Here is a 13,453-nt window from a genome sequence, read left to right as displayed (position 1 = left end):
TTTGCATGAAAAAATATTATTTTTTTGCAAGAAAATTACTTTGAACCCCCAAACATTATATATATATTTTTAAAGCAAAGGCTTAATAGATTAAAATGGTGGGTGTTGCGATTTTACACTTTTTTAATTTTAATGCACTAAAACACACTATATTGCCCAAATGTTCGATGAAATAAAAAAGAGGATCTTATGCTGAGTACATGGATACAACGCGACATGCTTTAAAATTGCGCACAAACGTACAGCGGCGACAAACTACATACATTTTTAAAAGCCTATAAAAACCTTTACAGATTACCATTTTAGAATTATAGAGGAGATCTACTGCTAAAATGATGGCCCTTGATCTGACCTTTGCAGTGATACCTCACATGCATGGAGCAATTACTGTTTACATATCGATGCTTGCGTTCGCCTCGCCTTTCCAGGGGCACACAGGGGGACAGGGGTGTTTTATTTATTTATTTATTTATTTATTTATTTATTCATTTTTATCTTTTATTTTATTTTTAAACTGTTCCTTTCATTTTTTTAATTTTTTTTAATCATTTTTATTGTTATCTCAGGGAATGTAAATATCCCCTTTGATAGCAATAGGTAGTGACAGGTACTCTCTTTGGAAAAAAATTGTGGACTGTTAGACCTTAGATCTCTCCTCTTCCCTCAAAGCATCTGACCACACCAAGATCAGTGTGATAAAATGCTTTGCCAATTTCTCAATGGTTATGTTTATATCCAGCATAATAAAGTCACAAAATGCATGTAGCTTCCAGTTTCTTAGGCCATAGAGATGATTGGAGCCATTCTAGTCTCTGATCAGCTCTGTGGTCAGCTGGCAGAACCACCAGCTGCATTCTTGGGTTCCCTGTAGGGACAGGAGAGCCTGAAGAAACCATGGAAGATGGTGGGGGGGGGGGGGGCGTTCCTTCCCACTGCTTGTAAAAGCAGTCTAGAGGCTAATTAGCCACTAGGATTGCTTTTACATGAAAGCTGACCTCTGGCTGAAAAGAATGATGCCAAAACCTACAAGCATCATTCTGGTATAACCACTCAAAGTCCAGCAACATACCTTGTTGGGCATACATTATAATGTTCTTTTTTTTCATGCAGCCTGTGGGCTGAATGAAAAAAAGAGATTGATCGGTGGATATGCCCACCCTTGGAATACCACCCTTCATCTACCCTCTTCTAATGATAGGCATACATGCACCATTTTTTTTTAACTGTAGTGGTGAAATCACCTCCTACAGTGCTGGGGTCACTGATTTGCATATCGTGGAAGCAAGCACTGTTGCTGTCAAGATAAATAAATCAGCGTTGCAGCTGAATGGCGTACCTGCTAAGCAAATGATGGTTAACAATAAAACAAAGTAACATTGCAGTATAACAGTAAGACATACCATACCTGCAAAACAAAAACAATAAAATAGAAAACATTATAACTCAATCTGTGCCTAAAAAATATATGCCGAAGCATGGGGGCAATCCACCCCTAATCTTACAGGTAAATCTCCCCTCCACCCCTGCCCCCATGCTTCGGCATATATGCTCTTTTTTTTTAGCTGTGATGGTGAAATCACCTTCTACAGAGCTGGAGTTGCTGATTTACGTATCATGGTAGCAAACAATGTTGCTGTCAAGATAATTAAATCAATAAAAGACAGTAAACATGAAAGTATAAAAGAAACCTTTAAAAGGATGAACACCGCAAGTCAAAACAGAGTGAAGACAGAACCCCTGTCAACCCTGGTCAAGTGTGGGAGAAGAGAAGCTCATGAATACTATTTGGAGAAATCTCTCGTAGCTGGAATATTTACTTTAGCCTGGGGAAAAAAAGCCCTTTAAGCCTTCAATAAACGCTGTATATAGTTGCTGTGGTGATCTGTATGGGTAGATATGAAGAAATAAGCAAGTTTGTATATTTGCCCAAGAACCCTTTGTAAATTTGGCAATGCATTGCTCTGTAGTTTGCTGCCACCTGCTCTTGTACAGGAGATGATGATGCTGTAAAAATTTAGATTTTTGGAACAATGGGTACAATAAAATGTGCTGATATTCTAAAAAAAAAAAAAAAAAAAAAAAAGATATTTTTGCTGCATTTCCTGCATATCTGTATTTAGTGAAATACACACTTTAGATACGGTTTTTTATTCTGCTATTCCAAAAAAAAAAAAAAAATTAGGGCAACAAAAAATAGTTGGCAACATTTTCTGCATATCTGTATGTGTCAGATACACACTTTAGATACTGTTCTTCTATTCTGCTATTCAAAAAAGAAAAAAATTTAGGGCAAAGAAAAAATTTTTGGTGCATTTTCTGCATATCTGTATGTGTGAGATACACCCTTTAGATACTGCTGCTCTATTCTGCTATTCTAAAAACACTCATTTAGGGCAATACAAATATTTTCCAGTGTTTCCTGCATATCTATACATGTGAGATACACACTTTAGATACTGTTGTTTTATTCTGCTATTCAAAAAATTATAATTTAGGGCAAAACTATTTTTTGGTGCATTTTCTGCATATCTGTACATGTGAGATACACCCTTTAGATACTGTTGCTCTATTCTGCTATTCAAAAAAAAAAAAAAAAAACATTTAGGGGAAAAATCTTAAATTCCAGCCTAGTCTGTATCTGTACATGTGAGAGACACCCTTTAGATACTGTTGTTCTATTCTGCTATTCTAAAAACACCCATTTAGAGCAAAAAATAATAATTTTGCAGCGTTTGCAGAACCCATCGAACCTGTACATCCAGGTGTCCGCTCAACTATAATTAGGACCAATCAGCAGGTCCAGGCCATAAATCATTGGTCAAGACCTGAGGACTGATCGGTTCTCCAACAAATCTGGGGGGGGACCGTGGTCACTCCCCTGCCCATGGGGAGGGAGGTACAGGTATGCCCATTTGCCCACTTGTGCCATTCTGGCAATGTAAATCGGCATGCGGCGGTTGGAAAGTGGCTAATAAACTTTTCAAAATGTTGATAAAGTCTGATCTATAGTGGATTAGTCTCTAATGGTAGCCACTGTTGCAGGGGGCTAACATTTGGGGGTGAACAGTTGTTTGGGCTATATGAGACACCCGTCATTTGATTGCTGCCGGTTTTTTCACAATTATATGAGTGGTCATTATATGCCAATTCCACATCCCATCTTTAATATTAATTCAAGACACGTACATATTCTACAGGACTTTTTGATTGTCACAATCAATTTCATCACTTAAAAATAAAAAAAAGATCATTTTTTATTATCTGTTATTTATATCATTATTTTATATACATATATATTATACATACATTATTTTCATATATTCACAATATAATGATGCTTTTATAAGTATAGAAATAATGAGAATTTTTTTGATTGTATCTTTGAGAGATGATATTTCTTGTGACGCCTAAAACATCCAGTAGAATTTGTATTTGTCTATGAATTAGTCTTTTAAAGTATTACTAAAGCGTTCTTTTTATGCAAAAACCCTGAAATTATATTTTTAAATGAAATGTCTGCACACAGTACTTGCAAATGTTAGTGTTTTCATTATCTGTACAGTATTTTATATAATTTATATTCCACCTCACAAAGGCTGTTCATCAGCATCAGTGGGAGGAGATGAACTGGTAGTATCATCTGAGGAAAGTGATGTAAGCATTTCCTCACAGAATGTTCTCTATAGAGAAGTTTTAATTTTTTTTGGATATGTAATAAAACCCTCTATACTGCTCTTTATTTATCCAATTATTAACTGTTTTTAAAAATAATGCTTTTATCAAATGAGAACACTGGACAGGACTATGTGGAGCTACTCTGTTCTATGCAATGAGTAGGCTATCCAGGTCTCATCTCCAGTTCTCAGGAAGAATGTGCTAGAACAGGAAAGAATCCTGAGAAGGCCAATAAAGCTAATAAGGTTGACTTTAGTTATTATTCCCTGGAGAAAAGACATTTAGGAGGGGATATGATTGCCATATACAAATATCTAAATGGCAATTTTAGCATAGGGGGTAAACTATTCAATATTAGGTCTATTAGGAAGACACATGGCCACTCAATGAAGTTAGAATAGAAACAGTTGGACCTTAACCTGTTTAAGGGGTTTATTACTGCTAGAGCAGTAAGGATGTGGAACTTCCTTCCACGGTTGGTGGTGATAGCAGGGAGTGTCAAAAATGAAAACAATTTTTTAGATGGGTTTCTTAGTGAATGCAATATGCCAGTGGAGTCACTAGGGTTGATGTCAGCTGGTGGGGTAAAACATGGTGTGCCCCCCCCCCCCCCCATCGGGCTTTCTCCTGTCTAGCCTGCCACCCAGGCAGGCTAGTTTTTGACCGGCCACAGCAGCTCCCCTGCAATATACAAGGACATGGGAATAGGTAGTGACATAAACACACGCACGGACTTACACATTTAACTGGATGGCAGGTGTCTTTATTTTAACTCTACCAACTATTTAATCGATGATAAAAGGCAGCAGAGCTTCATCTTATTCACTAAGCTCAGGGAAAATTCCCTTTCAAAGTGAAACAGTCTATTTGCAGTCAGTAAATCAATCTCATTCAGGGGGAATGCATGTGCTATTTTTACCTTGCATTTTCAGAGTGTTTGCATAAAAGAAAAAAGAAAGAGAAAACGAATCATTATTTCCATTTTAACACTGAACTTAAAGTCAGGAGCTTTTTGTCTCACCTCCTGAAAATCCCAATTACCAAAATTGGAGAGGAACTCAAATAACCCCAGTTCAAGATTCAACTTAAGCTATGGTGATTCATGAATGAGGTGAAACTTTTTTTTTTTAACATTACACAAACATGTATGTAAACTATGTAAGGGTGGATACATTACTATATCTTTAATGGCAGAGCAGTAAAAACAGGAAAAACAAAGAAAAAGAAAATATGAGTTGAATTAATTTGATCATTCTCATCGCATGTCAGTATTACATTGTAAACTAAATAATGCACAAAGTATCATCTGTTTACTGTAGGTGTGAAAAACCCCTATCAGGTTATTTTATTTGCTGTTTGTGTGCTGCTGGGGACATTTCCCTTCATTTTTTCATTCTGTAGATGTAACAAAAATAAGAGCGAAATTCCTCAAAAAGGGGTGGGATTTCTATCTTGGAGAGCTGCAAAAGGTGTCCCCATTGTCATTCATTAGCAAGTCCTTTCTGTTCAGTTGCTTAGTGCACTGTTATGAGATGCCACACATATATTATAGATAACTTGCAGTTGGGTTGTGCCCACAACTGAAGGGTTAATGCTTGTTTTGTCTATGGAAGAGGAGGAAGTTTCATTTATCTAATTTTCTCCTTGGCAGTTCCTCCACATTCTGGCAGTTTACTTTTTCTCTGTACCATCATGTCCACTGCAGGGCAATAGACCCTGTTTTGCCCTTAACCACTTTGCACCCAGGCTAATTCTGACATTTCTCTTCTACATGTAAAATTCATAATTTTTTTGCTAGAAAATTACATAGAACCCCCAAAACAGTAAAGTTAGCCCAACTTTTTTGCATAATTTGAAAGATGAAGATATGCCGAGTAAACAGATACCCAACATGTCACGCTTCAAAATTGCACACGCTCGTGGACTGGCACCAAACTTTGGTATTTAAAAATCCCCATAGGTGACGATTTACAGTGAGATATGGGGTCAGTAAGACCCCATATCTCACCTCTAGGCTGGGAAGCCTAAAATAAAAATAAAATAAAAATGATCACGGCTTCCCGGCTGAGGCGGCACCGTTATTTGAATGCAGAGGCCGGGCGTGACATCATAACATCGCGACCGGCCTCCGAACGATCATAGAGACTCCAGCAACCATCTGGTCTGCCGGAAATCTCTATGATCACCATCCGGGGGCCGGCGGATCCTGTGTCTGACTCACCAATGTAAGCGGTGAGTAGGTAGAAGCACCGGAGGGCGGCAGGAGGGGGGCGTCCCCTCCCGCCGCCTGTAAGAACGATCAAGCGGCTGAACAGCCGCTATGATCCTTGTTATGGTTCAGGGAATCGCTGGCTGAAAATGGCAATATCTGAATGATGTCTGTAGCCTCAGGCATCATTCAGATATACCCCCGGAAAGTCAAGGATGTCCCAGGACGTACCTTGGGCGCCAAGTGGTTAATAATGCCAGGATCCTAGACCTCTGCATAGGGAAGAAGAAGCTGGGAAAACTGGAAGATTTTTTAAATTCTTTATGGAAGTCAGCAATACATTACAGAATATAAGGCATAAATAGCAATATAGTAGCTATCTTTTAGAAATGAAACCAAAACATTGAAGAAATGCTTGGTAAAACAATACATCCCTGGACAAAGAGGACATGTGTCTTGATAGGTAAAAAAGTGAACAATATATTAGAGATCTATCTACAAGTAGTCATCAATGAATGTCAATTTCCAATTTGTTGTTTTTGTTTGTTTTTCATTAAGTAATATGATATCTATAGAGGGTTTACAAGTGGAGTTGCCAATTAATAGAATTACATCACTCTCCAATGTGTCATTAATAAACACACAGGCATGCACACACACACGCACACACAAACAAACATTTATATGGAAGGTCACTCACTGGAAAATATATTTTTACTGCATTTGTATTATACCAACATATATATCACAACCTGTTTTTTTTTGCTCATCTGGAAATCTCTGAGAAGCAAATTATTGCAGCATCCAGGTCAATGGGAAAGCAGCCTGTCTCCCACAGGGGTGGATCAGGGGGGCAATGGTAGCAATTGCCCCCTCCCCAAGAATTCGGGTGAGTGGGAGGGCAGGCTCCTCCACGGGTGAGAGAGCAGTTGGTTGGTGATCGGGCGGGTGAGAGTGCAAGTGAGCATTTGGGTGGCTCGTGGGTGAGTGGACAGCTGGCCAATCAGGGAGTTGGTTGGGGGCACCTGCCCTGCATCCCTGCAGTGAAGTTCCGCCGTCACTGTGCAGGCAGTCGCAAGAAGCAGAGAAATGACATCATCTCTCTGATGCCTGACTAATAATCTGCTGCCTGACTCTGGGACACAGCAAGCGACTACCATAGCAGGAAAGTGACACAGCAAGAGACAATCTGCAACGTGTGGCAGGTGATGTTGCAAGTGACAATCTGCAACATGTGGCAGGTGACGTGGCAAGTGACAATCCACAATATGTGACAGGTGACATGACAAGTGACAATCCACAATGTATGGCAGGGGATGTGGCAAGTGACAATCCGCAACATGTGACAGGTGACGTGGCCAGTGACAATCCGCAATGTGTGGCAGATGACATGGCAAGAGACAATCTGCATCTGGTGACAGGCAACGTGGCAAGTGACAATCCACATCTGGTGACAGGCAACGTGGCAAGTGACAATCTACATCTGGTGACAGACGACATGGCAAGTGACAAGCTTCATCTGGTGGCATGTGACATGGCAAGTGACAAGCTTCATCTGGTGGCATGTGACATGGCAAGTGACAAGCTTCATCTGGTGGCGCGTGACATGACAAGTGACAAGCTGCATCTGGCGGCAGGTGATGTGGCAAGTGATAATCCACATCTGGTGACAGGTGATGTGGCAAGTGACAATCTACATCTGGTGACAGGAGACGTGGCAAGTGACAAGCTGCATCTGGTGGCAGGCGATGGTGGCAAGTAACATGCTCAGGGCTCCCACTGATTCTGCATTATAGCGAGTTGAACTATTTCATATTATATAGCAATTTAATAATAGAAATAATGCACTTCAACCATTCTGACACCATATCAACCATGGCCCCTTGATAATTGCAGCGCCAACACCAGCCATTTCCCCGATAAATTGCCCCCCAAAAAAAATATTTTCTGGCAGTGCCCCTCCTGAGACTAGACTCTGATTTTATCCCTGGTCTCACATCTAATAAATATGGGCTCCTAAGTACCAAAGGGCTCTTGTGCAGCTACATGGTCTTCACAAATGGTATGTCTACCTTTGTTCTATCATTTGTTTTATTTATACTAGTGTTTGAAAAATGTGGTTGACTGTTAAGAAAACCCTGCATAGTATATAAAACTAGTATTGAAACTGCTGCTGATTAGATTGTATTAATGGCCATAAGTGATTACCACTCTCAGTAGATTTAACCAACCCTTTTCACAGCAAATGAGGGAAATATTTAATACACATCATAATGACAGAAAATAAATAAAATATGAATAGAAAATTAAAAATACTAATACATGCAACACAATAAGACACAGTAAAAGAAAAAAAAAACATGAACACAGATTAGTTCAAAATACTTACAACTTACCACTTCTTCATGTGTTGCGCTCTCAACATTTATCCCATTCACCTGCAAGTAGAGACACTTTTCTGTTTATAATAATTGCACTTCATAAATGTAGGCTTTTATTCTTTATTGAAAAGGTCACTGGAACAGTAATATCATTTCAGAAACGGTTTGAAGTTACATAGTCTGGTTGAAAAAAGACACAAGTGCATCTAGCTCAACCAATAAAAAGGGGAAACAAATGTTTACAATCCTATATACACAATCCCATACCCACAGTTGATCCAGAGGAAGGCAAAACCCCCCAGCAAAGCATGATCCAAATTGCTTTAGCAGGGGGGAAAAAACTCCTGCCTGATTCCCTAAGAGGCAATCAGATGTTCCCTGGATCAACTTTACTTATACATGTTAGTATCCAGGTTTTTTTTTATAAAGCAATTTACTGGGCTGGCCTATTCCACATTTTCACAGCTCTTTCTGTAAAGAAGGCTTTTCATATTTGGAGATTGCACCTCTATTCTGTCAGATGTAAAGCATGGCCACTTGTTGTCTGTGATATAGGATGTGGAAGAATCTAGGGGTACTAGCAGAAGACAGACTGAGCAATAGCATGCAGTGTCAAGCTGCAGCTACCAAAGCCAGCAGAATATTAGCATGCATTAAAAAGGGAATTTACTCCAGAGATAAAACTATTATTCTTCCACTTTATAAAACTCTGGTTTGGCCGCATGTGGAGTATTCCGTCCAGTTCTGGTCACCAATTCTCAGAAAGGATGTGCTGGAGCTGGAAAGAGTCCAGAGAAGGGCAACTAAATTAATATGGGGACTGGAGGACCTCAATTATGAGGAACGACTACAAGTGCTAAATTTATTCTCCCTGGAGAAGAGACACTTGAGTGGAGATATGATAGTGATATAGAAAAATCTCAACGGTGATCCCAGTGTAAGTATGACACTTTTCAGTCCCAGGGAGTGTATGAAAACACAGGGCCACATGATTAGACTGGAAGAGAAGAGGCTTAACCTTAAGCTGTGTAGGGGTTTTTTCACTGTCCCGGTGGTAAGGATGTGAAACTCTCTTCCACAATCGGCTGTGTTGGCAGGAAGTATGGTTAGATTTAAAAGGCTCTTGGACTTGCATCTTAGCAAAAACAATATATACGGATATATGGGAAATGCTTTTTCTACACACAAAAACACACTTACACAAGTTGAACTGGATAGACTGTTGTCTTAATTCAATCTTACCAACTATGACCTAAAGTGAATAACTCAACACCAACACCAAGTTCAATATATGGACCACTTATGCATTTATATATATTCCCTTAATCTTGTCTTCTCAAGAGAGAATGAATTCAATTCCTCTAATCTTTCCTCATAGCTGAGCTCCTCCATGCATCTTATCAATTTGGTTGCTCTTCTCTGTACTTTCTCCAGGTCCCCAATATCATTTTTATGAACTGGTGCCCAAAACTGAACTGCATATTCCAGATGAGGTCTTACTAATAATTTGTACAGGGGCAAATTATATCTACCTCACTGCAGCCCATACCTCTCTTAATTCAAGAAAGGAATTTGCTTGATTTGGAACCCACTGCTTCACATTGCATGTTATTATTGAGCGTATGATCTACCAAAACCTCCAGATCCTTCTCCACCATTGATTTCCTTAGTTGTACTCCCACTAGTATGTATGATGCATGCATATGCTTAACGCCCAGGTGCGTATCTTCACATTTATCAAAATTAAACCTCATTTACCACATAGTTGCTCAATTAAACAGTGCATTGAGGTTGGCTTGCATGTTGGAGACATCCTGTAAGGACATTATTAAACTGCATAGCTTGGTGACATCTGCAAAGAACACTTTTAATCCCAGACCCAATAACATAATAAATATTTTTAAAAAGTAAGGATCCCATCACTGAACATTGGGGTACCCCACTAATAACCTTAGACCATTCAGAGTATGAATCATTAACCACCCTGAATACGGTCTTTTAGACAGTTTTCTATCCATTTAGAAACAGATATATTCAGCCTATAGACTTACCCTAACACATTAGCCATGTGTGGGGAACTGTGTCAAATGCTTTTGCAAAATTCAAGTATACTACATCCACAGCCTCCCCTCTGTCAAAAGTTTTACTTACCTCCTCATAAAAAGAAATCTGATTTGTCTGCCAACTTCTGTCTTTCATGAATCCATGCTGTTGTTTAAAATCATTTTTTCCCAGCAAGAATACATCTACTGTATGTGGTCTTTTATTAAACTCTTCAGTATCTTCCTAACTATAGAAGTTAAACTAAAAGTTCTATAGTTACTTGGTAAAAACTTTGATTCCTTTTTAGATATAGGCACCATATTGGCCTTACGCCAATGCAGTGGTACTATTCCAGTCATTAAAGAGTACCTAAAAATTAGAAACCACGGCTTTAACCCTTTCATGACTAAGCCTATTTTTGGCATTTGGTGTTTACAAGTTAAAATCTATATTTTTTGCTAGAAAATTACTTGGAACCCCCAAACTTTATATATATATATATTTTTTATCAGAGACTCTAGAGAATAAAACGGCGATTGTTGCAATATTTTATGTCACATGGTATTTGCGCAACAGTGTTTTAAACGCAACTTTTTGGGAAAAAGGACACTTTCATGAATTAAAAAAAAACTAAACAGTAAAATTAGCCCAATTTTTTGCATAATGTGAACGATAATGTTACACCGAGTAAATGGATACCCAACATGTCACGCTTTGTAATTGCACACACTCGTGGAATGACGACAAACGACGGTACCTAAAAATCTCAATAGGCGACGCTTTAAAAAAAAAATTCTGGTTACAGAGGAGCTCTAGTGCTAGAATTATTGCTCTCGCTCTGACGATCGCGGCGATACCACACATGTGTGATTTGAACACCGTTTACATATGCGGGAGCGACTTCCGTATGTGTTTTATTTGCTACGCGAGCTTGCGGGGACAGCGGGCGCTTTAAAACATTTGTTTTTAATTTATTTAATTTATTTTAAAAATAATAAATAGTTTTAAAAAATAAATAAAAATTGTGATCACTTTTATTGCTGTCACAAGGAATTTAAACATCCCTTGTGACAGTAATAGGTGGTGACAGGTACTCTTTATGGAGGGATCGGGGGTCTTTTAGACCCTCCTTTACACTTCAAAGTATTCAGATCGCAGTTTTTGGCAATTCTGAATACTATATATATTTTTAAATCTGGCGCCATTGGCAGCCGAGTAAACGGGAAGTGACGTCATGATGTTGCTTTCGTGTTTACCATTAGTAGACTGAAATGAAGCCACTTACGGCTTCATTCCAGTCCCTCCCCAGCCGCCGGAGGCATCAGATTCTGCATCAGTGCTCCCGATTGAATGGGAGCCCTGGTAAGAGCGGCGGGAGGTGGCGGGAGGGAAGAGATCCCCTCCCGCTCCCCCGGCATAACAGCCGAGCGGCTGTTAGCTGTTTGCCGCTGTTAGCCGCATCGGTTGTTATGGCTGTTCTTATGGCTGGAAAGCCGATCGCTGGCTCTAAAAATCTGTACCGGGATGATGCCTGAAAGTGCGGGCATCATCCCGGTATAGCCCCCGGAAGCCGAGTACGCACATCTGCGTACGCTCGGTGGCAAGGGGTTAAAAATGACAGAGCTCAATTATTTTAGAATGCGTGGGTGTACACCATCTGGACCTGGTGCTTTATCCACCTTTAGTCTGTCTAAATATTTCTGGACCATATAAATTTTGAGCCATTGTGGGTCATTTGGGGCTGTGACACTACCACCCCTATTATGGACATGAGCTACCCCATGCTCCTTTGTATACACAGAGCGGAAGAAAGTATTTAATAAATTTGCCTTCTCTTTGTCCCCAGCCACCCACTCTAGATTATTTTGTAAAGGGACTACATGCTAGGACCTAACCTTTTTACTATTACTATATTTAAATATTTTTTGGGGGTTTGTCCTATTATCTTTTGCAATCTGTCACGTTACTGATTCAGAGATCAATATAGTGAACCAATTTAGAAAATAAATAGATTGACATTTAGAAACTACCAAAACATAAATGTTTTGTACGTTTTGTTAACTTAGAACAAGGCAAGTGTATGTCAGTAACAGAGAATATTTTTGAATTCAGAAATGATCTCGTTGGTGATAATAGAACATAATTGAATTAAAAATGTCACAATATAGCAGACTGAGAGTTTAAATTGGGATTTGTTTAACCAGTTCCCAACTTGCGTGCGCCATGTACGTCGGCAGAATGGCACGGGCAGGCATATTGGCGTACAGGTACGTCCATTTTTAAATGCCGCCCTGCCATCGCGTGCTGGTGGGGACCCCTGTGAGTAAGGTCGCGGGTCCCGTGGACTCAATCGCCGTGGGGATACCCGCAATCATCTCACGGGGCAGCTGAATGGGGAGATGCCGTTGTAAACAGCATCTCCCCGTTCTGCCTAGCAACAAGTGACGCTGATCTCTGCTCCATGTGATTGGAGCAGAGATCAGTGTTCACTAACACAAAGCCCAGCCCCCCACAGTTAGTAACACGCCCCTAGGAACACTTAACCCCTACACTGCCACCCCCTGGTTAACCCCTTCACTGCCAGTGTCATTTACACAGGAATCAATGCATTTGTATAGCATTGATTGCTGCATAAATGACAATGGTCCCAAAAATGTGTCAAAAATGTCCGATGTGTCCTCCACAATGTCACAGCCACAATAAAAATCGCTGATCGCCGCCATTACTAGTAAAAAAATTATTAGAAAAAATGCCATAAAACCATCCTCTATTTCGTAAACGCTATAACTTTTGCGCAAACCAATCAATAATTGCTTATTGCGATTTTTTTTTTACCAAAAATATGTAGAAGAATATGTATCAGCCTAAACTGAGGGAAAACAATGTTTTTTTATATATTTTTGGGGGATATTTATTATAACAAACAGTATAAAATCTATTTTTGTTTATAGCGCAAAAAATAAAAAATGCAGGGGTGATCAAATACCACCAAAAGAAAGCTCTATTTGTGAGGAAAAAAGGACGTCAATTTTGTTTGGGAGCCACGTCGCATGACTGCACAATTGTCAGTTAAAGTGACGCAGTGCCGAATCGCAAAAAGTGGTCTGGTCTTAAGCCAGCAAAATGGTCCGGTCTGAAAGTGGTT

At 39.5% G+C, this 13,453-nt stretch overlaps 1 protein-coding gene across 2 annotated transcripts in view; it reads right to left on the bottom strand.

Moving 5' to 3' along the window:
- SNTG2 (syntrophin gamma 2) overlaps positions 1–13,453 on the bottom strand; it is a 787,936-nt gene that overhangs the window by 355,621 nt on the left and 418,862 nt on the right. For both annotated transcript variants that reach the window (XM_077488701.1, XM_077488702.1), the window contains exon 6: positions 8,281–8,322. In XM_077488701.1, the coding sequence (XP_077344827.1) occupies positions 8,281–8,322 (42 nt within the window). The remainder of the gene's footprint in view (positions 1–8,280; positions 8,323–13,453) is intronic.

The sequence above is a fragment of the Lithobates pipiens genome, unplaced genomic scaffold (assembly GCF_037356315.1).
Source record: "Lithobates pipiens isolate NorthernLeopardFrog02 unplaced genomic scaffold, aLitPip1_a1.2 Scaffold_18, whole genome shotgun sequence".
NCBI lineage: Eukaryota > Metazoa > Chordata > Amphibia > Anura > Ranidae > Lithobates > Lithobates pipiens.
Note: the sequence above shows the minus strand (reverse complement) of the source record. Positions and strands in the feature narration are given on the sequence as shown.